Source organism: Oryza glaberrima, chromosome 5 (assembly GCF_000147395.1).
Source record: "Oryza glaberrima chromosome 5, OglaRS2, whole genome shotgun sequence".
NCBI classification, from domain to species: Eukaryota; Viridiplantae; Streptophyta; class Magnoliopsida; order Poales; family Poaceae; genus Oryza; species Oryza glaberrima.
The window spans coordinates 13,324,440-13,350,081 of NC_068330.1; the positions used below are offsets into that span (position 1 = coordinate 13,324,440).

Consider the following 25,642-nt stretch of genomic DNA (forward strand, 5'->3'; position numbering starts at 1 on the left):
AGATGCAGATTCGTTATCGATTTTCATTAGTACATTTTTCAAACTACTAAACAATATATTTTGTGTAGAAACTTTCTATATAGAAGTTGTTCCAAAATATCAAATAAATTTATTTTAAAAGTTTATAATAATTAAAACTCAATTAATCTTGTGCTCCGTCTTTTCGTTTTACATATGTTCTCAATCTTAATCTTTATCTACCTCAAACGGACCTAAATGGGTCTTAAGCACTTGGTTCTATAAGTTTGTGCAATGTGAGCTTCGATTTATCTGTCTTGCAAATCGTGAGATCCATAGTTGTAAAGTCAAAATTGGCATAGTGTCAAAGATTCTTGTCACTAGGGGGCTGTTTGGTTCACTCCCTCACTTTGCCAAACTTTGCCACACTTTCTAGGATATTTGTTTGTTTCACTTCCAAAGTTGTGGCATGCCAAAGTTTTTCAATTCAAAGGCCCACATGTCATACACCCATCTTTTAGCCAAAAGTTGTCTAAGGTGTGGCCATCAATTTATAAGCCACAAATTTAGCTATGTTTGGCATGGAGGTTTAGCAATGTTTGGGAGTGAACCAAACAACCCCTAGATGATGGGTAGCGCCAATGGCGTGCCGCCTGTACACAATTTTCGTTACACAAACAATACGGATGACTGTGCTACAGTACTAAAAAATATGTACATTTCATATACTATATATTTATACAAGGCTAGGGACGAAGGATCATTCACTAATTTGTGCTTGACTTAAGAACGACATATACATACAAAACCAACATATACAGACAAAGCCTAGAGTCCCAATGAAACCTCCATTTTCATTGGTTTTGAAACCTCCATTTTCAACCAATTGGTGTGGTGCCCTGGATATTGGAAGGGTCAGCCGGTATCTCTTACCAAAAACCAAGTAAAATGGCTACCAGTAAGCAAAACATTGTATTTTCACTGACACCTTCTCAAATAGCTTGCAAAAGATTATCTCTAGTCAGTTTCCCACAATTAATTACTCCACCAATTGTAAAATATTTTTCTTAGACAAGGACCAATTGAAAAATCTATCCTGAAGCAACACAAGATTTCTTGAAGGAGAATTCATGAATACGATTTCTCAAGCAATTTTACTACTACAATGCGTGATAGGTGAGCATTGATCTACCAGGGAGAAGCCGCAACCCATTTGCTACAGGTATTAGATATTGCTTGAACGTGAAAAATACTATCCCAGAAATCATGATAAGCACCTCAAGATCAGGACAGCAGTAGAATAAGGGATCTCGAGCAACGACTACCATCACCAGCTTCATGGAAGAAAAGAGAATAAAAGTAAGTATATTAGGAATTAAATATAACCCAAAGCGGTTCAACTCTTCAATCCAGTAAAAACAAATATGATTGATCACAGCAGAGTAGCACTTCCAGGAAAAAAAAAATGTAGGCATGCAGTTGTCCTCGAAGAAGGGTTTATTATATGAGGGATTTTATCCTTACTATATTAATTTTCAAAAGATATATTATAAAAAGAATTTAATACACCCATAATGCATATAATACACATACTGGAAAAAAGGTCTAAAAGCCCATATTTGAACTATCAAACATGAATCATATCTAAGTGTGATTCAATAAACATAGAAATAGTGAGATGGAGTAAAAGCATAGAATATAAGCCTCGAGATAATTAAATTCAGAAAATGACACCTAAGAATGTATTTATATTCAAGCGAGATGGATTAATTATTCTGGAGGGGTGTACATGCATGATATCACATAAACACAATGCAGTTTTCCCTGTTATACCATGTACCTTGATGACAACGAGGAAGAATAGTTTCATCAGCTCCTTTAGAAAGAAGGATCTTCCCACTCTGGACATCCTTTACCACAGCAGACATTCTTTTGCGATCGGAAGTAAACTCCAAAATATCCAACAAATCATAATAGAACTTACAACCGTTGAAAGAAATCTCTGTAGAAATAGAAAATAGTGAAATGAATGCAAAAATCAGTCTGAGATAAGAAAAAGCAACCTAGTTAGAGCAATTCATTGTCATATCATCTTAATCTAACAAAAATATACCAACCAGCAGTGTTGCTGTCTTTACTCACAAGCACCATATTTAGTTTTGATGCAGCAGTGACCAAAGCTTCCTCGTCTTGTGATTGTGCTTGGTATGTTATAGTACCACCATTGCTGAAATTAGGAATAAGGAATAACTAAACTGCAGGCATTTTCAAAGTACAGTACTGTAACATGAAGAAGATGCCACTTCCCTTTTGATAGGAACAACTGTACTGCAAAGAGCCATCACCGTGAGAAATTTGACAATATCAGGATCGTTACACGAAACAGCATCTAGAAGTCTGGCATCTAATTAGAGAGGAAAAACAATTAGTTAGAGAGCAAAACAAAATATTGACCAATAAATGATATATCAATATTGATAATATAATTGAACAAATCCATGAAAAAATTCTGTGTAGTTCCTGCAACCTAGAAAAAAGGTATCATGCAGTATAGTCTGAAAGGATGAAGCAAAGATTAGTGTGTTAGATGTAATGCATGAACAATTCACCTACTTAAAAAGCACATGAGTTAATACCCAGGCACATTTATAGAAGGTAAAATCTCCAAAAAAAATGATTAACCCAGGCACCTAAGGAGATGTTTGGATGATGCCTAGGGATGCCACAAGCTTAGCCAAATTGTGGCATGAAGAAAAAGTGTGGCTAGAAAATAGTTGGCCACAGGTGTGGTATAGTTAGCTCTAAAACTGAGTATGACAAGTGGGACCTAAGGCTAATGAAGTGTGGCACGACACAATTGTGAGAATGAAACAAATACACACCTAAGAAACCGTGGCATGACTAAAGTGTGGTGCGGCAAAGTGAGGGAATGAACCAAACACCCCCTTTATTATCCCTGACACCTTCACATAAGCTGAGCCAGAAACAGAAGGTTGATTGAGTTTACAATGCATTGTAAGGACTTAACAAATGGGGAGCATCTATTGTTGCTGTTTGCAAATTCCTATTTAACTCAACACTCGTGAATCAACATTTCACATGCCACTGAAGAAAGTCAGACAGTTCATGACCAGATGTGCAAACAAATAACATTGTATTACACTAAGCCCAGAGAAAAGAGAATTTCTCCTGGTAGCTAGAACATAAGTGGATAACCTTTTAAAGCATCCCCATTGTTTTCTCCATATAGAGTATCACTCATGCAACATCTTCTGAAAATCATTCTGTTTTCTGTCAGTGTTCCAGTTCTGTCACTCAAAATGTACTCAACCTGTCCAAGGTCTTCACTAATAGCTGTGCTGAAAGAGACACTTATGTAAGCTGTACTAAAAAATAAATAGGTTGGATGAAAAATCTAAATTCACATATATGGAAATAATATGTCACATACTTAGCTGAATGAGCAGGCATACATGTTTCCCGATCGAACATTTGTTCATCCCAGTCAATGAACTTTGCATATACACCTTTAGCCAGATCAAGAGTTACCTACAACCAGTGCATAAAAAAACATTTTAAAAATTACATGGATTGCAGGAAATACTGTCAAGAACATAACCGAACACCAAAATAGCTTGTTTTCACTGCCTGGTCTAACTTCTTGTACATGGATAAATGGATTGCCTAAAATCAAACCAAGTATCCAACAAAGGGAAAATTTTTTTTTTGGGATTGTATGTGTTTGTTCAGTGTACACATTCTGGCACGCTTCATCCATATGATGCATGGCGCGGGGGTGGGCGGTGAAGAAAACCCTTGTCAAGTCCCTTTAACAAATAATCGACAACAATCACTTCACAGAGACCATTGTATAGCGAACATCTACATCAGTGATGCTATCTCAATAGTTTACTGATTTCTCCAGGCTGTGAGCATTTGAGGTTTTTCAAACAAGTCTTCCAGGCAAGTACAGGGCCCAATAGGTGGCTATCTAGAGGAGGTCCCCGCTGCCAAAGAAGTCAACAAGGTACTGGAGTTGCATTGGCCATCAATTATATATGTTCAATCACATATTACAAACAGGAACTTGTAAAGAAATATCTAATAAACTCATCTTATATTTCCTTTAATCTAACTATCTAAGTCAATGAAAATTGTAGGCAATGCAATGAGACACGAAATAAATGCATGCTAGAAAAAAGTGGTTTGAATAAACTAATCTGAGAACTCCAGTCCACGGTTGGTTTCTCTTAAACATTGAATTATATGAAGGCCTCTATTCGATGGATTTATTAGTATCAACTTGCATTTAACAGGAACAATGGCCACTACAACTGAAACAATGGTACAATACAATCATCAAAGTTGTCAAGCTCAGTGACCAATAGATACTCACCTTTTAATTATGTCTAGGTAGATAAGTCCGCATCATGCAAGAGAAAGGCTATTTATAATTGCATCCAATCATGTACAAATTATGTGGAAAGACACCTTTTTTCAGAACTGTAAGTGAACCTATAATTTTATTCTCTTTTCGCAGGCTAGGGTTGGGTGTTTCCGAAGTTACAAATCAAATAGTAAATTACACAACATTTCACCCTGCCCCTGCTCTGTTTATATACAATTATTACATGCAGCACTGAAGAGAGATTTATGAGTACAAAAGCTTCTTTTGGTTTATTTTGATAAAGTTATGTCACAAACTTACAATAACATAACTACATGATCACCTTGGCCCTGCCCTTGGAAGAAGAAATTAACAGAAGATAAAATAGCTTACGGTTGGCTGAGGAGCAAGGGTAATTTAATGAATTCAGGGTACTTGTGAGGCTGGATGACAGTGCTGTCTAGGATCAATTTTATTACATATACTACTCTAAAAATACAAAGCTGGACATCTATTCTATTTCAAGTATAATTTACACTGGGCCAGATGGCTAATATTAAATAACTCGGGTTTTGGCATTCCAACATATTTGTAAGGAATTGCATGTGGCCTTAACAGGCAATGTTAAAAAAAATGTGCAGTGTCCTTTGGAACACAGGAATTTCAGATGATGTAGTTCATTTCACACAGGAATCAGGGAAAAAAGTCCTGTGCTCCAAAGGATGTCATATAGGTTTTTCTTGGGCTCTTGTTCAGCTCTAATCTGGGAGATGATACATATGTTGGATTAGCATTGATTAATGCTAGTTGTTCTTGCTATTACCACCCTACTACAATGGTAGTAGCGAAATACCCATAATAATCAGATGTCTCTATCACCTGAAATAGTAAGAATCATGGAAAAAAAAGATTCCCGGTTAATGATGGCAAGGATTGAGACTCTGACTGTCCAAAAGAAATAGTTCAGGCAGCAATAAGAAATTAAAAATCTGCATCAAGTACACGAGATAGCCAAATAATGGATAGGGCCAGGGGAAATGACATTTATTTGATCCCTGCAGAATTTGCACATGAGCATACTACTTGGCTATGGATGATGGTGGTGTGGCCAATATAGGGTGCATATGAAAATGTTGCAAGGAAAAAAGGGTGCCCTTTATACCGATGAAGAAAAAGAAGTGCATTTTAGCTTGATCAAGAACTAACCCAAAAGCAGGCTACTCGTCAACACCGTTTCACTCCCTCTTAGTGATATGTGTTCATGTCTACTCGGCCAGCAAGCACATTACGTTCGTCGATACATTGATGTTGCCACTGCCCTTTTCATCGCCCACAGAAGAGCCACCCCTGCATGCACGCAGACAACAAGACAACAACCAGCTTTGAGTTGAAGGGAAATCCAAATTATATATATGATACTATTGAGTTAATTCAGTGTCTCAAAGAATATTAGCAACTCCAATTTGATGACCAAAAATCCTCCGCAAAATTGATATTTTTAAAACCTTGATGCTACAGATCGAATAACATGACTGGATGTGTCCTAGCTCCAAATATCACAATATAGGTGCTATGTGTTCCTATCGGGCTCACCTCACCTACTTCAGGGAAGAAATTGGTTAGCAGCCATACCTGGACAGCAGCAGCATGGCGGTTGCCGTGGCCTCACACCGCCAGTGGCTGGCGCACATGCAACACGCTAGGTCCTTCCGCTCTGGCCACCGCTTTCCACTCGATGCCTCCATGAACGACACCAGCTCAGCGACGAGCCACCATAGGTTTGGCCCCGACAATCACTTGAAATGAAAGTTGAGATTACAAATACGGCAAGCAGGAAAGCCGGTGAAATCGAACTGCATCATCTTGCCATTTTCCTCTCAAATATGACGGTAAGCCAACATAAGAAGTGATTTTTTTTACCTCTCAGATCTGGTTGCCGACACCGCCGCTGTGGTAGAGGAGTAGGCCACCATATAACTCAATGAGCATGGTAATAACCATGCGCTGCGGTGGTCCTCACTACCGCCACCGCTGATTGCAACTTCCGCTGGTTTCCACACGCATATACTCAAGCGCGTTGTCACCGTGCTCCTCACCGCCAACGCCAACCCATTGGCGTCGATCATTGTATAAAGTCCAACAGCACCCCATATCTCATTGTATCGGATTACTTGTATGCAAGACTATTATTTATCCAATAAAATGTAAAAGCAAGTGTGACCATATTTTACATGAATTCGACACTACAAACACACAATCATGCACACAGCCAACAAGGCAACAACATGCTTTTCCTGATTGGACGAACAGGAATTTCAGAGATATTGAATAACAAAATGAAAGTTTCATTTTTTGCAGTCAATATTTAATTACTTCTAGAAACAACATTCACTGTGCTGCAGTCATCCAAAATATGAGCCTCTATGATTACTTTCATCCAAACACATTGTCATCATGTGATCATTTTTAAGTCACAGAGATGTCACAAGAAATAAACTTTTTAAAAACTAACATGAAAGAACTATATGCGAGTTGAAAACATATAAAGCGACACCTTAACCAATTCAACCGAAAATTACTATGTATCACTGCTAAATTGACCCTTTCAACCATGTGAAATTCTTCCCCTGCAAATATTATATATCCAGTATGCAGATACAATAAGGTGGTCTAGATGTATTGTGGTAGACATCCAAAATTTTAATTGTCAGCATATTGTATTAAAATTCCCGTTTTATATAATTATTTGAACAGCACTGAATCGTTCAGAATGCTGTACATGTATCTGTGATGTATATTTAAAAACCTCTGAGCATAGACTATTACCTAGACCGGCAAGTTGAAGACAACGGTGACGATGACGGCAGGTTGAGGACGGCGACGAGGGCGGCGAGGCCAGTAGCCCCTGCCATCATGGATGTCATACGCCCAGACCGCCACCGATGTGTGCCACCACGAAGCTCGGCATCTTGAGCCGTCCCTCGATCTGCAGCACCAGGAGCAGCGGCGGCCGAAGCCGGGAGAGCAGCGGCGAAGTCGGATATGGACCGGGGCGGTCAGAGAGGGAGGGAAGAGGGTGAGGCGAGGAGGGGACGCGGGTGGTCAGATCCGCGTGCCCTGACCACACGGAGGCCGGATCCGGACGTCGACCGTCGGAGGAGGCCGGAGGCGGTGGTCGGCCGTGGCGACGCGAGGCGGAGGCGGAGGTCGCTCGCGACGGGCCGAGGACGGGGGTGGGGGGCGGCGACGCGAGGCGTGGACTGGGGCGGAGGCGGCGAAGGGCGGAGAGTGGACCGGCCGCGGAGGAGGAGGACGGGAGAGGGAGGAGGGGAGGCGGGCAGCAGCGGCTAGGGTTAGGGTGAGTGGACCGGCGGCGGAGGAAGAGGATGGCTGAGGGAGAGGCGGCGACGGCGGGCACAGCGGCGGCGGGAGGGGGAGGCGGCGGCGTGAGAGAGGGAGGGCGCGGGATGAGAGGGAGGAGGAGAGGCGGAGCTTTGCGAAAAAGCCCCTCGTCTTTTTATTTTTACATAGCAGTCCCAGCGCGCGATTTTTCCCTCCTTATCATGTAATATCCGTCTTTTTTTAAGGGCCTTTATGTAAACAACTACCTCACAGGTACTGTTCGCGGGGACTGCGGCCGAATTACGTCCAAACCGGAGGGATTTTTCGCAAAGCTCGCCCCTTCTGCGCGGGTTAATAATTCCCCGATGTGGAGGCAGTCAAGAGCACACAGCACTCTGTATATATCGTAATTAATTAGCATAAAAATGTTCTGTTCAAGGCACGACAGAAAAACGTGCCATAGCCTATAGCATCTAGTCTGATATAGTATCAAATTAAATGAATTGCTACTTCAGCTTTCCTCCGTAGATAACCCGAGAATTGTGTCTTGATTCATTCAAAAATTGTTAAATCAAGGCGTGAAACTGTTAAATTCCTGCAATGTAATCGAAAAAAGGAAAAAGAAAAATCAGCATGATAGCTTTCATTTGTGGTTCTCGGTAGAATTCAGAAGCCCACATGCCTGCCTGCCTTGGTTGGGGCGAGGGTTGGAGCATTGTGCTGGGCACCACAATGCACTGCACACTGTCTTTCTCTGCATTTGCCTACCTCTCTACTGTAAATCTGTAAAAGTCATCTTCATAGGTTAAAGCATCTCTCTTATTATATCCTGCAGTGTCATTATTAGTAGATAACACATGCAAGATTATCTAGAGCAAGTACAGACCGAAGACTTAATACTTGGGCCATAGATAAGGGCATGGATAACATAACAATCAAGTTGACCTCTTGACTGACCGACATGGCCATTAGGCCATAGAGTCATGCATAGAGATCTCGATAGGTAAATGTCACATGCATCTTTGTATCCCCAACCAACCTTCGTACGAAAAGCAGTAGCTTCCTTTACTTGGAACTGTTAATGAACTATGTACTACTCCACTAGTGCATGTCATGTCACCGGGTTTCCTCAGCATGGAAGCTAACAGTATCACACGACACGAGATTGAGAGAGCAAAATAAGAGGGCAGAAGTGTAGACCTACCAACCACATATTAATCATCTACTCTCCAAAAGAATCTTCCAATCTCCTTCAAGTCTCATCTTCTTTGTGCCCTTTCGAGGACTATCTAATCATCTTTTTGCATCTTTGTCCTTAACCATGCAGTATGAAAACATTGGGATAATGATTGACATGTCTGAAAATCTTATGGGCCTATTTTTTCCTTTCCTGAATAACCGAATGACTTTGTGATTACTATTAGAGGAATCGAGGGTAGTCTTTTTAAGAAACTCATATAGTTTTACGAAAATCATAATCCCTCCATTCCAAATTGATCTATATATATGTCGACGTTTGATGTCGCAATTCTGGTATTTGCATAGTATGGGGATCGTCGGTGCTAGGATATACGCGAGACTGAAGTAAAAGAGACGGGGACGAGGATTTTTATACAGGTTCGGGCCCCTGAATTGTCAGGTAATAACCCTACATCCTGTTGGCCGAAGCCGGTATTGCTTTTATTCACCATAATCACACCAGTACAATATGTGGGGTGGCCTATCTAACTGTTGTTGACATGGCGGTCTGAAGTTCTGACTCGTAGTCGACAACAGGGTAGCCTTCCTCCTTGAATCCGTGCCCGGCGAGATCAGAGATAGCGCTTTCGTCTCTCCTGACAGTATCCGGAGACACCGTAGGGGACTAGCGTGCTTATCCCTTAAGTCGATATCCGGCGTCTTGTCTTGGCGTATGTTGGCTTCTGTTGTTCTGTAGATTGTGGTGTGTGTTGATTGTGGTTTCTGTTGTTCCCTCCAGTCTATGGTGGGTGTCGATTGAGGTGGTCCTCGTGTCCCCTCTCCTCTTAGGGGGCCTTATATTTATACCCATAGGTGTCCCCTTGTCCAAGTAGAACTAAGGAAACCAATATGGATACAATCCGAGTAGTTCTTGTCATTTCCATGTAGAACTCTGGTTGTCTTTCCTTATCCGGAACTCTCTCCATATCTGAAGTCAGTTTCCGTATAAGACATGGTATGTGGTGGGTCCTGCCGAGATTTAGTCGACTACTATTAGGTATGTGGTATCCATAACCCTGACAATATAGTTTTTTTAGGTTATTCCTAAATGATCTACTTATTTGTGTTCATTCATTAAGTCTATTCGTTATTTATGCATTGGAGTAAATGGAATTTGATGCATGCATCCATGCACACAAGTATTTATAACCCACATGCAATATCTTGATTTGCTATTGGCTAGGAAATAGTGGGGATGTTGCATGCATTGAGTTTGTTGCTAGAGTAAATATAGTATGAGAGAGTTATTAACTTTTCTTGGTATTGGTGTACCTATGAAATATGTAGATAAATTTGGAATGGAGGGAGTATCGTTTAGAAGTTTGAGAAGCGTGTCACATTAATCCATTCTTCTACGAACATGTCTATGGTTGTGTTTGGGAGGAGGGTGCAAAACGATGTATGTATTAACACATGATTAATTAAATATTAGTTAATTTTTTAAAATATAGATTAATATAATTTTTTAAAGCAACTTTCGTATAGAATTTTTTTAAAAAACACATATTGTTTAGCAGTTTGAAATAGGTGTGCATGAAAAACAAGACATGAATTGTGAAAATGAACAGAAGAACTCAACCTATATACTTTTCTCTAACTACCTCTTTTATATTATGGATTAGTTCTCGTGGTGCTTTTATTTCCCTCTCTTCGTTGTCCCTGAGATGTCACACCGAACAAAAAAAAAGCAAGAACATGATATTACAACTTACAACGCTTAATTAGGTATAGTTGTCAAACAAAAGTCTTCATGAAATGTGCTTGTTATTAAGTTGCAGTTTAATTATAGTTCACATTGCTGTTCTACGGACATTTCCAATCTCTATTATGTTCTCGAAATAAAGACACCACCAACCGCAGAGAAAGAGGCACTGTGAAAGTGTGAAGTGGTGCACCTAATCTAAGTTAGCGTCACACAATTTCAATTGAGTAGTGCTCACACTGACACAGTACGTACAATTAATGACATATATTCATATATGAGGACAGTGCAACACACTAGATGGAGTTGACTCTATTATTTTCAAAAAAGGTTTTTTTTTGTCAAATTAATATGTCACTCTCAATGCAGACATGCAGTACATCTAATTTTATTTAAACATGCATTAATTACACGGTAAGAAAGAAAATATTTACCAAAGAAAACCTCAAGATATTATACACAATGGTTGTCGCTCTCTCAACCACCTCAAAAAAGTGAGATCCTTATTCTTAACTAGACTGCACATTGCTAGAAAAAAAATGTGTAACATGAGTAAATATAATGTGCAAAGTGGATTTGCTTTGCTAAACAGGTGAGTTCATTGACACAATCTACACCCTCCATATATAGATCATCAAGTCACTACCACAGAGCATCACATTAGTGCCACCGTGTCGTCGGTTCGATAAAACCTGACACTGATGATGGTCTCTAGCCTAAGAAAACGAGCTCATGCAATGTAGAGGCTACAACCAGCATATATAGATCGATGAGAAGACATTAGTGCCCGACCTACATCCGACACAGATTGGTCAGTGCATAGTCAGTGTTGTGTTATGGTATACTTATCGGTGCACAGTTAGGGTTATGTTATGGTATAAATCAACACGGATGAATAACCCATCAGTACCGAATCTAGTCGATTGGAGCGGGATGGGCTGCCCTTCTGGCAGGATTAATGGTAGAAATATTAAGCTAATGTAAGAGCTCGAAAGGTAGAAACAATTGACATAGTGTGGTAATAAAAGTTAGAACTAAATACATGATGTGCATATCTAGAGAACAGAGACAATTTATGTATACCATATGTATGAATGATCGAAAAGCTAGAAAAAAAATTTGGGCACATGAATGATCCACATAACTTCATGATCAGAGAGAATTAACAATAACACTACACTTAGTGGTGGGCAACTTTATAAGTAAAGGATAACATAACAGTGTATAATCCTCTCCTACAAGCTAGCTATTTTTTGAGGGTTAATTAAGCTCTTGTTCAATAAGTTATCATTCAGAAAAAGCACCAAGGGTGTGTTTTGATGAATCATGGAAGTATGACTTAATGAGGTTGCAAATATTGATAACGAGTATTAAGCTTTCAATATAAATTTACTGAGACTAGGGATTGGTCACAACATAGTCTCTGTCTAAGCTCAAGAACATTTCCATTGTCACTCCTTACATATGCAAACTGTTGGCAGTGATATGTGATTTTTTAGATAATGGAATATAATATCCCGGACTTTACTCAAAAGAGCTACAGCCAATTATTACATAGTAGTTTTCATGAACATAGTGTAAATCTAAATGAATAAAACACACCGAAGAGAAAAACAAAGAAACCAACCTAACGTAAGGAGATCACAATTATTGAAGTCTATTTGTAAATCTCCAACCATAATTGGCAAAAAGTTGCATAACCGTGGTCTCCAACTTTCGACATGCAACTTTCAGAAACTCTAAACTTTCGGCATGCAGCGATATGTGATATATCCATTATTTTGCATTCGTTGGTCGTGCCATTAATACTGACTTCAAACTTAGAAATTTCCATCCATAGCATGAAAGCAATGCGGTATTAAAAAATGGCACTGAAAATTTTCGCTTTCAACTGATACCAAGTGTCACTCGTTTTCCATCTATCCATAGCACTTCCATCTCATCTAAAGTTAACCGAGATATATAACTTGGCCCAAATTACCTCTTAACATATATGTGCCTCCATCTCCAATTTTTTCCTCACGCCCCCACCTCCCTAACTAAACCTAAAACAGAGATGGAGAACAGGGAGAACCGCAGCTCATTGCCAGCACGTAGCAATTCTTGTTTCTCTCTCTCTTTCCCTAGAAGAAAGTCGAAGAGGAAGTGCAAAGTGGTTACCACGTGCAGAAGGAATTGAGTAAGAAGATCTGAAGATGGAGACAAAGATACAAATAATATAGAGAGTTCAGTTCTCTGTTACAAGAAGTGAGAAATTCTCTGCTAAAGATCATAACGTGAGCTATATATGCAATGCAAATCGATGGTGTCCTTTGGAATTTAATTTTTGCAAATCAATGATCGAATAGGACACAACAAATTAGTTCATCATGGGTTGGGTACAGGGGAAGGAGTCGCCAGCCGCTGTACTAGTCACCTTCTCTCACGATGGTGAGGATGAAGAATATGAATAGTCCAGCCCAACCAAGTCAAGTGAGGACTAAAGGCAAGTTCGTCCTTTTCTGTCTCACCACGGTTGTGATGAAAGTACTTTCGATCGAAGAAAAACGAGTGATCTATGCAATTAGTTGAAATCGAAAACTTTTTGTGCTATTTTTGATACCAATCGACCTGATTTATGTGCTAAAGATCAAAATTTGTCAAACTTCAAGCGAGTAATTAGTACAAACTAATTAAGGAATCACGAGTTCATTATTCATGAAGGGAGAACTTTTGGTTCATAGAAGACGATCATATATGTAACACTCGCGAAATACACTACAACTTGTAAGTATTTTAGGGAAAAAAAATAAAGTCCATAATGAAATTTTGGACACTGTGAAAATTTTTAAAAAAATCAACAGTGAATATTAAAACCATTCACTAATTCATCCTTGAATTTTTAAAAGTCATACACACCTTTTTTTACTTTCACTAGAATTTAGAGTGATTGTAGATGACGTAGTGAAATTTTGTAAGGATTAAAATCAAATTTTTAAAAAGAAATTGGCTTCCAAAAATTTGTAAACAAGGTTACTTTGTCTATTCACATCTATAACCTACATAAATTTGGTATACGGGCAAAAAACTAAAATGTATAAATGAGAGACAACAAATAATTTAATTATGATGCAATGCAACACTTTTTTCTGGCTGAACTGTGCAACCAAGAGTTTTTTTTTCTGGTGCCTTTTAAACTGATTTAGTAATTTTAGAAATATTCAAATAACATGCAGGGATTTTGTTTATGTTTTTGAATTCAAATTTAAAAGCTAGTAGTACATGAACTGAAAAGTTCTTAGAAGATGTTGATCCTTGGTGTATATAGGACCAAGATAATTAAATCCAGGATACAATATGTATTTAATTTTATATATTATATGTCATGGACAATTGTATTCTATTTTGGCTGTATCCAGCATCGGATCTAGAAAAATGATTTGTTGGTGTCATAATATGTCTATTGGTGTCATAGTATGCTAATTATATTTAGACTATAGTGTTATAATATATGAATAAACAGTTTAACCATAGGTTTTGCTGAAAGTTGTCGGTGTCACCTGACACGATGCTAACACTGTAGATGCACCCATGGCTGCACCAAATTAATCTAGGTAAAAGTACTCTTTAGGGCCAATGATTTTTATTGTCATTTCAGTAATTTTCCAAATTCAAAAATTATTTTAGCCTTGGGCTACATCTCCATATTACCCAAAATACTCTATACTCCATTCAAAGGTTGATATGTGACATAACTATTTTGATAGTTTATAAGTGTATAGTGTCACGTCTTAAATTAAGTTCGGGTTACTTAATTTGCTGACTTATTTCATGAAAGTTGAATGCTCAAGGTTATATAATGAACTTTTACCTGATTCTAATAACACTACAATTCGGAGTACTAAATATTATCGCAAATTCACACTATCACAAAACTATATATAGACTTGGTATGCAATGAATTAACGTAAAACAATAGATATACATGTTAGGGTCCCTAGTACTATGGTGGTCATGGATAACTTTTATATTTTCGTTTAATATGTAGGCTGTGTTTAGTGTTTAGTTCCACACTAAAATTAAAAGTTTGAAGAAATTGGAACGATGTGATGGAAAAGATAGAAGTTTTATTTGTAGGAAAGTTTAATGTGACAGAAAAATTGAAAGTTTGAAGAAAAAAGTTAGAATCTAAACAGGGCCGTAATCTTACAATAATTTTGTCAAAATATCCCTAGTTTCTACTTGAAAGTAACATCAATGAGTCACATCACAAATCATTCTACTTATAGATTAGTAGAAAATGCAAGTAAGACGGTAAAATAGTACTCCCTACCTTCTTCTTTTTTTTCATATGACTTTGATGTAAAAAAAAAAAGAGGGATTGTATAGTAGTATAATAGTAACTTTAAGGTTAGCGCATTGTCAGCATCAGCAATTTGTTTTGCTTGTGCTAGCTTTACGCATCTGACACGTCTTACTTTTGGAAGAATCTCACTTCTATATATGAATACTATTCAACTGCATTTTTCTGATTTTTATACTAGCAAGTCAAATTCCACCTTAACCAACCCACTTCACCAGCAGGTTGCACATATCATGTAGATCTAGGTATCAATTTTCGAATCCAACTCAAATTCTAACATGGACCTAACTGTCATGTTACTTGAGAATTCCCCAACAGCTAACAAAAGGAACATGTTAACATGACCAAGCATTGACGTCTGATTATATTGTTGATGCAAGCATGTGGGTACCTCATTATTTATCATTGGATGATTGAAAACCTGAAAAAAAAAAGCAAAGAGACTCTAAATAATGATTAAGTTTCATTTTGATCTCTTAACGCGTTAAGAACAAACAAAAGGGAAAATGTTCTCGAGAAATTATATATTGACATAAGTTTGTCGATTAAACAAATCAACAACTTCAGGGACATAGTAGTAGCTAGGATCGATCGATCTTTATCATCCCAAGTGCAACCAGGTTTTCATAAATTAAATCCCAAAGTCAAAGACAACCCTAATGGATTCATGTGCTCTTTGCTCTGGACCACATTGCATGCATGCCCTCCCTCAACCTATTTATCTCATCACTAATCAGTTACCTCTCCCATTATTTTTTTCCTTAAAGAGCAAGTTTAATAGTAGAGCCAACTACTTATCGTAAGCCTATATCTTTTCTTTATATAAAGCTAATGCCCACTAAAAACCTAAAGTTCAATATGCAAGCATAGTATTTATTAGCACTCCTAAAACCTACATACAAGCATTGCACATCAACCCATTAAGCACACAAAGCTCAACATGCAAGCATATAGTAATTATATCTACAATTTACTTCATTCTAAAACTAAACATGCACATGCTAAATCATCATTCTCAAATCATTTCATAATATTTCAAGAGTAAATTGCATCGTCGGTACACGAACTTGCCAGGTGGGTGTAATCTAGTGCATGAACTTATAAAGTGCTTGTTTTTGTGAATGAACTTGTCTGGTGCGTGCGGAGGAAGGCGAAAAGGACACTACATGGCTAATCTTACTGATTTAGGGGCTGGTTAGGAAATTATGTAAACATATATATCAGATGGTTATTATTAGACATACACCTCTTTAATAAAAAATAGAATGGGATATAGTGATAGTAGAAAAAGATAAAGAAAAAGAGCAATGATATAAGGGTTAGAAATATATGAAATTCATTATTTCCATGAAAAGGATAAAGTAGAGACCAAATTTCTAAATATTATATGTTTTATGCATGCATACTCACTACACATATGTACGTCACATCTTAATCAACATCATCTTCGTAAATTTAACATGGTCAAGTTATTTCGGTCCTCGTTCGCACGGACTAAACAAGTTCGTTTACTGAAACGAGCATTTTACAAGTTTATGTACTAAATTTCACCCACCTAACAAGTTTGTATACCACCAATACAATTTTCCAAATCATTTCATCATCTCTCCATTATTTAACATATATCCCGCAGCACAGCGCGGGGCATCATCTAGTATTAGCTGATAATTAAGGTTATCTCTAGTTTTTCTTCTTCTCTATTTCTCTCACATGTATATTTAATGTATTTATTTTGGGTACTAGGTAAAACCTCGCGCATTGCTGCGGGAATTTAGTATGAAGATATACATTGAAACATTATGTGAATTATGTTGGATGATAATTAAACATGTTTGTATTTGAAAAGCTCTTAAATTATAAAAACTATAAAGATATAGCATGTTTACATGATGTTTAAATGTGATGATTGTTAGTGGATGATGATGTGGCATCTTGTTAGTAGATGATGATGTGGCATCTTTGCATGAAGATATACATTGAAACATTATGTGAATTATGTTGGATGATAATTTAACATGTTTGTATTTGAAAAGCTCTTAAATTATAAAAACTATAAAGATATAGCATGTTCGCATGATGTTTAAATGTGATGATTATTACTGGATGATAATGTGAAATCTTGTTAATTAGTGGATGATGATATGTCATCTCGTTAGTGGATGATGATGTGGCATCTTTGCATGTTAAGCTTAAGGAGTTAGTGAGGATAACTTTATAGTAAGATAGGATATGAAGAGCTAGCTCTCCATAAGAGCCAACACCCATTATTTTTCTTTACTTCTCTGCTCCGTATAATATTATAACTGATTTATAGCTTGCTATTATACCTGCTTTAAACGGGCTATCTCTCTCTCATATTCAAATTGCCAAACCCCACAGGGCTAAAAGCCTAAAAGCCACAAATCACAACCAGGCCATCTCCTGAATCTGGTACATATCTCACAAAGTCATAGGCCTCATAGCTTAGCTAGCGGCTCACATCTCTCACTCTCTTTCTCCAAAATCCAATCTCTCTCTGGTCTCGATCTACCTAACGTACGTAGCTCGCCGAGGAAGAAGATCGAACATTATGCTTCCGAAGAGCTCGAGCCAGAAGACGCTGCGAGCGGCCATGCTGGAGGAGAGGGCGGCGTCGGCGACCAGCACGACGACGATGGCCAGCCGCCTCCTCCACTCGCCGGACGCCACCGTCTCCAACCCTTCCTTCCGCGTCTACTACGGCGTCGCCTCCGCCGGCTCGGTGCCGTTCCTCTGGGAGTCGGCGCCGGGGACGCCCAAGAACGACGCCATCTCCGCCGCCGCCCTGCCGCCGCTCACGCCGCCGCCGTCCTACTACACCACCAGCAAGAAGGGCTCCGCCGCCGCCGCCAAGGCCAAGCTCGCCAAGTCCACGTCGTCCAAGAGGCTGCTCTGCTCCTCCTCCAGGCAGGCCGCCAGCTTCGTCCACAGCATCATCCCCAAGCTTCGCCGGAGCCACACCATGCCGTCCCCTATGAGGAGCTCCGCCTCGGCCACGGCCGCCGCCGCCAGCGACGGCGAGCAGGTGCAGTGCGGCGCCCCGAGGAAGAGGCTGGTGGCGAGCCCGCGGTCGTCGTTCTCGTCCACGTCGAGGGGCGACGACGACGACGGCGAGGTCGCCTCGCCGACGTCCACGCTGTGCTTCCGGACGCGGCACTCCGGCGGCGGCGGCGGCGGCGGCAGGAGACTGCACGGGCTCTTGGCGTCCGTGGTTGGAGGTAACTAGGGTTACATTTTTTTTCCTGTTCATGGCGATGTCTCATTGCAAGTTTGGAGGCAATGTCCATGCGGCATCACACCATCGCCTTATATGAAAAGAAACGAGTACATTTTTAGTTGGATTAGAGTGGATCAACGAGTACTTACGAACTGACCCACTCGTGTCTCCCTAAGTATAAGAGGTGAAATTAATGGTTGTACGGTTATATAATATGGATATGGACAATGTACCAATGTTGCACCAATGTGTCGATGATCTAGTCTTGTAGTAGGGTTTACTTCAGAGGAAGTTGTGCTTTGTTCATGAAAGAAATCAACAATAACGTGTTTGATACATATATACGGAAATGACAATGCGTGTGAAGTGTATTTGTTACAAACTTTTTACGAATACTGATGTGGCATTCTGCAATTGAATCTAGCTTTTCTATAACTTCCAATTACTGAAATCAAATGGTTTGATATTTCTTCTCTTTGATTCGAAGAAATTTCTCCTCTTAGCGTAATTTCTCTTAATATGGAACATAACTTTTTAATTCATATTTATATATATACACGCGCGAAGAAGGGGGAACATGACAAGTGTAGGAACATTTTTCTCTAGGGGTGTGGATGGACTATAAGTTAATAGAACTACAGAAGTTTGTGGAAGTATTGTTTTGATAGTTTGTTTCGAAGGGATCTAACAGTTCTTCTGTTGATGAAAAGATCTAACGGTACTTAAATAACTAGCTAAATGCCCGTTCTTTGTTACATATGAAAGAAAATGTATTAATGTGTTACCCATCTTTTTGCTATAGAGAATATTCATCTTACTCTTAATTTTTTATGTAGATATCCATTAAGATTTGGCTTTTTTAATATTAAAAAGTTTGAAGCTTAACTTGTAAAATTTATAACGGAAGTACGTGGGATGGCAGATCCATTGCCACCACCACCACCTTTTTCTTAAAGTATAGATCTATTACTGCATCCGACGGTCATAATTTTTTCACTAACGTGGCTCATCCTATTGGCAACAAATATTAGTTTTTTTTTACTAATTTAGATATCAAAGAAATATCAGAATTCGATCATATTTCATGAAACTAACATAAGCACTTGATTGCCGTGCAATCCATCATAAATCGTCCGAGATGCATATGTTTGATCGACATGAGAATTTGGTACCATGAGACAAATTGAACCAACTGCTTGGGTAGAATATGTTGATAGTTTACACATAGTACAGTGATCTTAATCAGGTTGCTATCTATAATGACTCATAAGCGCCTTATTTCCTACGTAAAAGAGAAATGCACCCTTTGTCCATATGTGTCACACATGTTTTCAGTAGCACGTACTTCTCCCTGCCTCTGCTATTTATTTCACATGTAAAGCAGGTTACTGCTAGCTGACTTCTGTGCATACTTGAATGCTTGGTTGCAGAAACTTCAAATTGAAGCACATGAACTTTCTGCCACATGCATTGCTATCCTCTTCAATAAATTAGCACATATTAGTTTCCAAAATTACACTAGAAGAAAGAAAAAACCTTCTCAGATTAATTAGAAGATCATATGCATGTCTGAACCTGGGGTAGGACGAACCAAAATTCGATCAACTCCAGATAACCAAATCAGAGGTACTCATATATACAAGGTGTACTTGTGTTCGTTCAAAGAGGTAAGTATGCGTACGTTTAGGTGCGCTCTTTGCATCTTTATTGTGTTTAAAAAACAAGAAAACAATCAGCAGTACTGAATTACTGAACTAATAGTCGTCGTCAAATGATCACCGTCAAGCTAGAATAACAATCGGGATACATGTTTTGATTAATCGATCATTAGTTTTTACATACTAATCAGACAGTTATTATAGCTGTTTGGTGGAATCTCCCTGTTGATGCGCCCTCAAGGTAGGTCGTCACATGTGAGATGTGATCATATCACAGAGAGAGAGAGGACGGCAGTTGCAGAGCTTCAAATGCAGTGCAAGTTAATGAAATAATGGAGATGGATCAAACACAGGGACCACGACGACTTCATCGATCATTTAATAATGGAGGTGTGACCATCTCTGCTTGCTTGTTAAACTGTGTTAATAACTGAAGGTATAGTACTGTTTATCATTCAGAAGACGGCCGGGTCTGAATCTGATCGGTGAAAATTTGTCTCCCCCAAAACCATTGACCAACAACGTTGAAAATAAAAGATTCGGTCACATTAGCTCTAGTAAGCGCATATGTAAGTACGTAAATCTATTGACCTCAACTCCTCAAGTTGAATTTTCAATCAATTTGGAAGTTTCCGTAAACGATTCTATCGGAAGTTTTTTTTTTTAGGGAAGTTTTCATATCCTCCATTAGCAATAAGTATGGATGCTTCTTGTGTGGGCTAAAAATTTGATGTTAAACAATTGAAATTATTCAATGGAAACTAACATGCTTTGATCCAAAGTTGAGTTGTCTCAAATGGCTGAGTGTGGATGAATAGATGAATTACATATAATTATTCAAGGTGCAAACGAATGAATCAACTGCTATAAAGTTCAAAATAAATTTAAAACAGTGTTCTAAGAAATTTATATATATATAAAGTTCTACAAAAATCATACTCGAACCAATTCAGGAAACATGAATATTAATCCTTTAATCCATTCCTTGGAAAAAAAAAACAGGGATCCAATTCAGTTTTTTTCTCTAAAATAGTAAAGTGTACTCGATCACTCTATTAAGATATTTTAGTATTTATCGGTAGTCAAAGTTCTTTGACCAATTCATAATAAAAAAATAATTTACATGTATATTCTTAGAACGATACACCATATCAAAGATATTTCATGGTGAAATTTAATAAACCAATTTGGTGATGTAGATACGGTGCTGTTTTCTATAAGCTTCATTGAAGTTAGAGAGTTTTACTTAAGACAAAACTAATTAAAACACCGTACCTTATTAGAAGTGTGCAGTTGAAAATGGTTTTTAACTTTTTAAGTGATGTGTTCTATATTTCTCTTTCTACCATATATATGGTACCATGATCCTCAGTGAGGCTCATTGGTTAACTCACATTAATTTTTCTGGAGAGCGTCTCGATAAGGAGAGACTTCTTATGGGTTTTAAGGGTTTTTAAGAGTTCTCAAGGGTTACTGTAGTTTTTTTTTTTTGGTAAATTTTGATTTCTCATCATGTTAAAGATACCAAGAGGTATTAACAATGCAAAGAAATTATGATATAGCTAGGATCATAAAACCGCTTGTATTTACGCACGACATATTCCATCAAATTAATTACTTGTTTCTGTACTACTTTGGGCTAGCTAGATGTGGATGTGGTTGTGCAGCTCCAATTGTATTACAGGTTACGTTCTTGCAAAGTACTACTAAACGTTAACGTTCAGCTAACTCAAATTACTTGCAGATATGCATAAGCCCTTTGCTTGGTTAATAACCGATCTTAGGCATACATAGGCACATATAGCTTAGGGCACAGCTTAGCCTAGCTAGCAAATTAAAGAGAACCATATACATCATTAGTCTTTAACTTTAATAAGACGTTGTCAGGAGCATATATGTATGTGTAGCATATAGCAACTAGCTAGCAGAGAGTCACCCATGATTAAGTCTTTTGCTTTAAGACGGTGTTTAATTTAGACATGATACTTTCATTCTTTGGACGTACAGAGCCTCGCAACTCCGTGCACTCACAACTTGTAGCATAGGCATGATGATTAATTTGACTAATACTTAAACACAGCCTTTAAAAAAAAAGAATCCACACGATCTGCTCACAATTACTCCCTTCGTCCCAAAATAAATGTAGTTTTACACTTTTCATATCTCACGTTTGACCGTTCGTTTTATTTGTAACTTTTTTACGATTAATATTTTTATTGTTATTAGATGATAAAACATGAATAATACTTTATATGTGACTAACTTATTTTAATTTTCTCATAAATTTTTCAAATAAGACGAATGGTCAAACATTGGACACGGATTCCCGTGGTTGCACTTATTTTAAGACGGAGGTAGTACTCAATTAGAAAGGATTTGTTACCCCTAAGGTTGTAAAAATGCTCGAAGCTCGTGAGCTGATCGAGCTCAACTCGTACTAGGTTGGGTTCGAGTTCGGCTCGAGCTTTAGATGAGCTGAGCTGAACTCCAGCTTCTAACGTAATAATATATTTTTTATTATTTATTTAATAAAGTAGTGTAGATAAATATATCATTAGTATGTATTCACACAATAAAGTATAGTTTATATTACAATCATATATTTATCTCATCATTTTTCTTCTCTTTCATGAATATAATTAACTAAAAGGTAACTTTTCCAAGAAATTTATTATCATTGAAATAAACGATATACAACTTAATTATAAGCCAAGCTTGGTAGTCAAACTTGAGCTTGAAAGAGCTTGAACCGAGCATATATAGAAGCTCGACGGTTACACAGGCTTGGCTCATGCTCAAGCTTAACTCACTGACAGCCCTAGTTACAACCATGTTTGGATTCAAGAATGGCAATCCACCTGGTGCTCCGGTAATTCCTTTTTATAATAGAAATAATATTGTGATCAAAGTGACATGTACTCCATCTGCCCTAAAATAGTTATCTCTTTATAGTTTAAAATTTATTCCACAATAATTGTCACTTAAATTACTACTTGTCCCATCAACCACACCTATTCAAATTTTATTTCAGTCCATTCTATCTTCGTCATCCTCCTACTTTCATTCAAACTAGGAAGATGGCCCGCGCGTATGCGCGGGCACTTATATTATTGAAAGGTAAGATTATTGTTTGTTCAGAAATTTTGTCTCATAGATTTAGGGCAAACTTTAGTAAACTAAAGTTTGGATAATGTTATTTTATACTCCCTCCATCCCCTAATATAAGGGATTTTGATATTTTGCTTACATTGTTTGACCGCTCGTCTTATTCAAAAAAAAATGTTCAAATTTAAAAAACGAAAAGTTGTGCTTAAAGTATTTTGGATAATAAAGTAAGTCACAAATAAAATAAATAATAATTGTAAATTTTTTTGAATAAGACGAATGGTCAAACAGTGCCAGCAAAATATCAAAATCCCTTGTATTAGGGGACGGAGGGAGTAATAATTTAAGGGTTCTATTTTTTTTAAGGTATCTTAAAAAACCATTCACAACTTTTGAGTAGGAGATGGATTAAGTACTTACGACTTTTGAATCATGTTTTTTTTCTCGAGTAAATAAGAAACTATTGCTAGTTAATTATCATACAGTCCATCTATATACATATCGTGTAGTATGGCCACAAATGAAAAATGTGAGTGCAAGATACTCAAAATTCTTTTGATTAAATCGTCTTATGAAGGCGCATGATATAGTAATAAAGGGAGGGAAGCGTATGCATGGGAAAAAAAAGAAGAAAGAGAAAAATGAAAAAAAAAAGGGAGGAGAAGCGTGCGTACCCGCGCACGTAGGTGCGTACCTATGCCGAGGTGGGACCTCGTAGTATTTAGTTTGTTTTAAGATCAATTTAATCTAACAGTTTATAATATTGGACCTACCGATTTAAGTGAAAATGAAGTAATAGATACTTTAATTTTTTTTCCTTAGAATTTCTAACATTTGCCCTAATTTATTAGAGCACCACGTGGCAGCTTGAGAGCATTTTAAGGAATTTTAAATGACTTAACACACGTAATTAGAATATTAACTGCGCAATATATATGTATGGGACATATGGTAATATTTGTTCCAGTTTCGTCCATGTTTATATACACGTAGAGAGAAATTAATTTTGTGGCTAGCAATTAATTTTTGACACCTATTTATAATTGTTCAGGGTAACTCTTACATATTCATCTTACGACTTTGATGATCCATTGATTATCAATTTACTGATCACCATGACTCGCATGAAAAAAAATATGTTCTACTTAAGGTTTAGGATGAAATTGATGAATTATATAATTTATGTGATAGCTATTTGAGGGTATAAACGAATGAATTGACTTCTAAAAAATTAAAATGTTGTTTAAAGAAGACACCATTTAGAAACTTGGAAAGCGTGCAAAAAAAATCCAAATATGGAATTGGGAAAAAAGAGAGAGCCTTAAACTCCCTTTATCACCCTTGTCGTAGTAAGAGTTCTATTGATATTCATCAATATTGCGCTCACATTTATAACATAATGATTCCTTTCACCTGTACGTACAAATAGTACCAAATGCAAATACGACATAACACAAATACATTATAATTATAATTATTATGTAATCAACTCTCGGTTTCAACTTAAACAGAGCTAATTAGTGTTGAGAAAAACACAACCCATGGTGCTTAATTATTCTCTCGCTGCATCACACCTTTAATTTTCTTTTCATGTTATTAACAAAATTAATCATCTCCATATATGATTTGATATGTGGCAAAGCGGTAGCGCTACAGCGGTTGTAATCACCTTAGATGTCTCAGACACTACGCTTTGTCACACGTGCGAAAGGCAAAGGTGCAGACATGCATTGTGAAGCGGGCAAAAAGAGAATTTCGGACGCTTTATTTATTAGCAAACAATTGATCCGATGATTATAATAATAGGTCCACCAGTTATAGTGTAAGTGTAAATTAGTTAATATAGATTTTAAATTATTAATTTAATGGGTACACAATATAATGGTGTAGACATTATTTTGAAATAGTGCATTACTTGAGAATAATAGGCCAATGTAATAAAAAATAGATCCGATGATTTATATAATGGGGCCATCTGTTTAAGTGCACGTATAAATTAGTTAATATAGATATTGTTTATTTGATAGGTACACGATATAATTGTGTAAATTTTATTTTAAAATAGTGTATTATTTGAAAATAATAGTGCAAAGTAAAGAGTACACCAGTTTAAGTTATATGATGGTAGATTCTTTGTTTGTAAAATTATGATTATTTAAAAAATATATCCATTATATATATAAATGGTAATAAGAAGAAAAAAGAAAAAAAAAGAAGGAAGCGTACGTTATATACTCCACCTGCCAATGCGCAGGAGGAGGATAGGTGGGGCCCATGGTATTTAGTTTGTTTCAAGATTGATTTTATCTAACGGTGTATAATATTGGACCAACCAATTTAAGTGAAAATCAAGGGATAGATGTTTTGCTTTTTTCTTAGAATTTCTAGGATTTTCTCTATTTTATTACAGCGCCACGTGGTGACTTGAGAGCGTTTGTAGAAAGTTTCATGAACTTTTAGTATATAATAGATAAGAAGTATTATATATAGTCTTTACTTTCCAAAGCTTAATTTGTGTTAAACAACTTTCAAAAATAAAGATCAAGAAACGAAGAGAATACATGAGATAGTAGTTGACCTCATGTATTTTAGACCGGATGGAGTAACGTGCCCGATGCAACACTTGCCATCAGGGGCGGATCCAGAAACAAAAAGTTAGGGGACTTAACATACT

General features: G+C 37.5%; 2 protein-coding genes across 2 annotated transcripts; one reads left to right on the plus strand and one right to left on the minus strand.

Annotated features, from left to right (window-relative positions):
• Window positions 1-654: 654 nt before the first annotated feature.
• On the minus strand, window positions 655-5,994 carry LOC127774187 (phospholipid-transporting ATPase 2-like). The gene is made up of 8 exons (XM_052300460.1): window positions 5,978-5,994; window positions 5,635-5,692; window positions 3,410-3,507; window positions 3,175-3,317; window positions 2,304-2,362; window positions 2,076-2,208; window positions 1,799-1,960; window positions 655-1,292 (listed from the first exon to the last, which is right to left on the minus strand). Exons 1-8 carry the CDS (start codon window positions 5,992-5,994, stop codon window positions 1,243-1,245), a joined length of 720 nt encoding a protein of 239 aa, XP_052156420.1. The 3' UTR covers window positions 655-1,242.
• An 11,479-nt stretch (window positions 5,995-17,473) lies between these two features.
• Window positions 17,474-19,504, plus strand: LOC127773166 (uncharacterized). The gene has a single exon (XM_052299198.1). The coding sequence runs from the start codon at window positions 17,540-17,542 to the stop codon at window positions 18,212-18,214; it is 675 nt and encodes a 224-aa protein (XP_052155158.1). The 5' UTR covers window positions 17,474-17,539; the 3' UTR covers window positions 18,215-19,504.
• The last annotated feature ends 6,138 nt before the right edge of the window (window positions 19,505-25,642 follow it).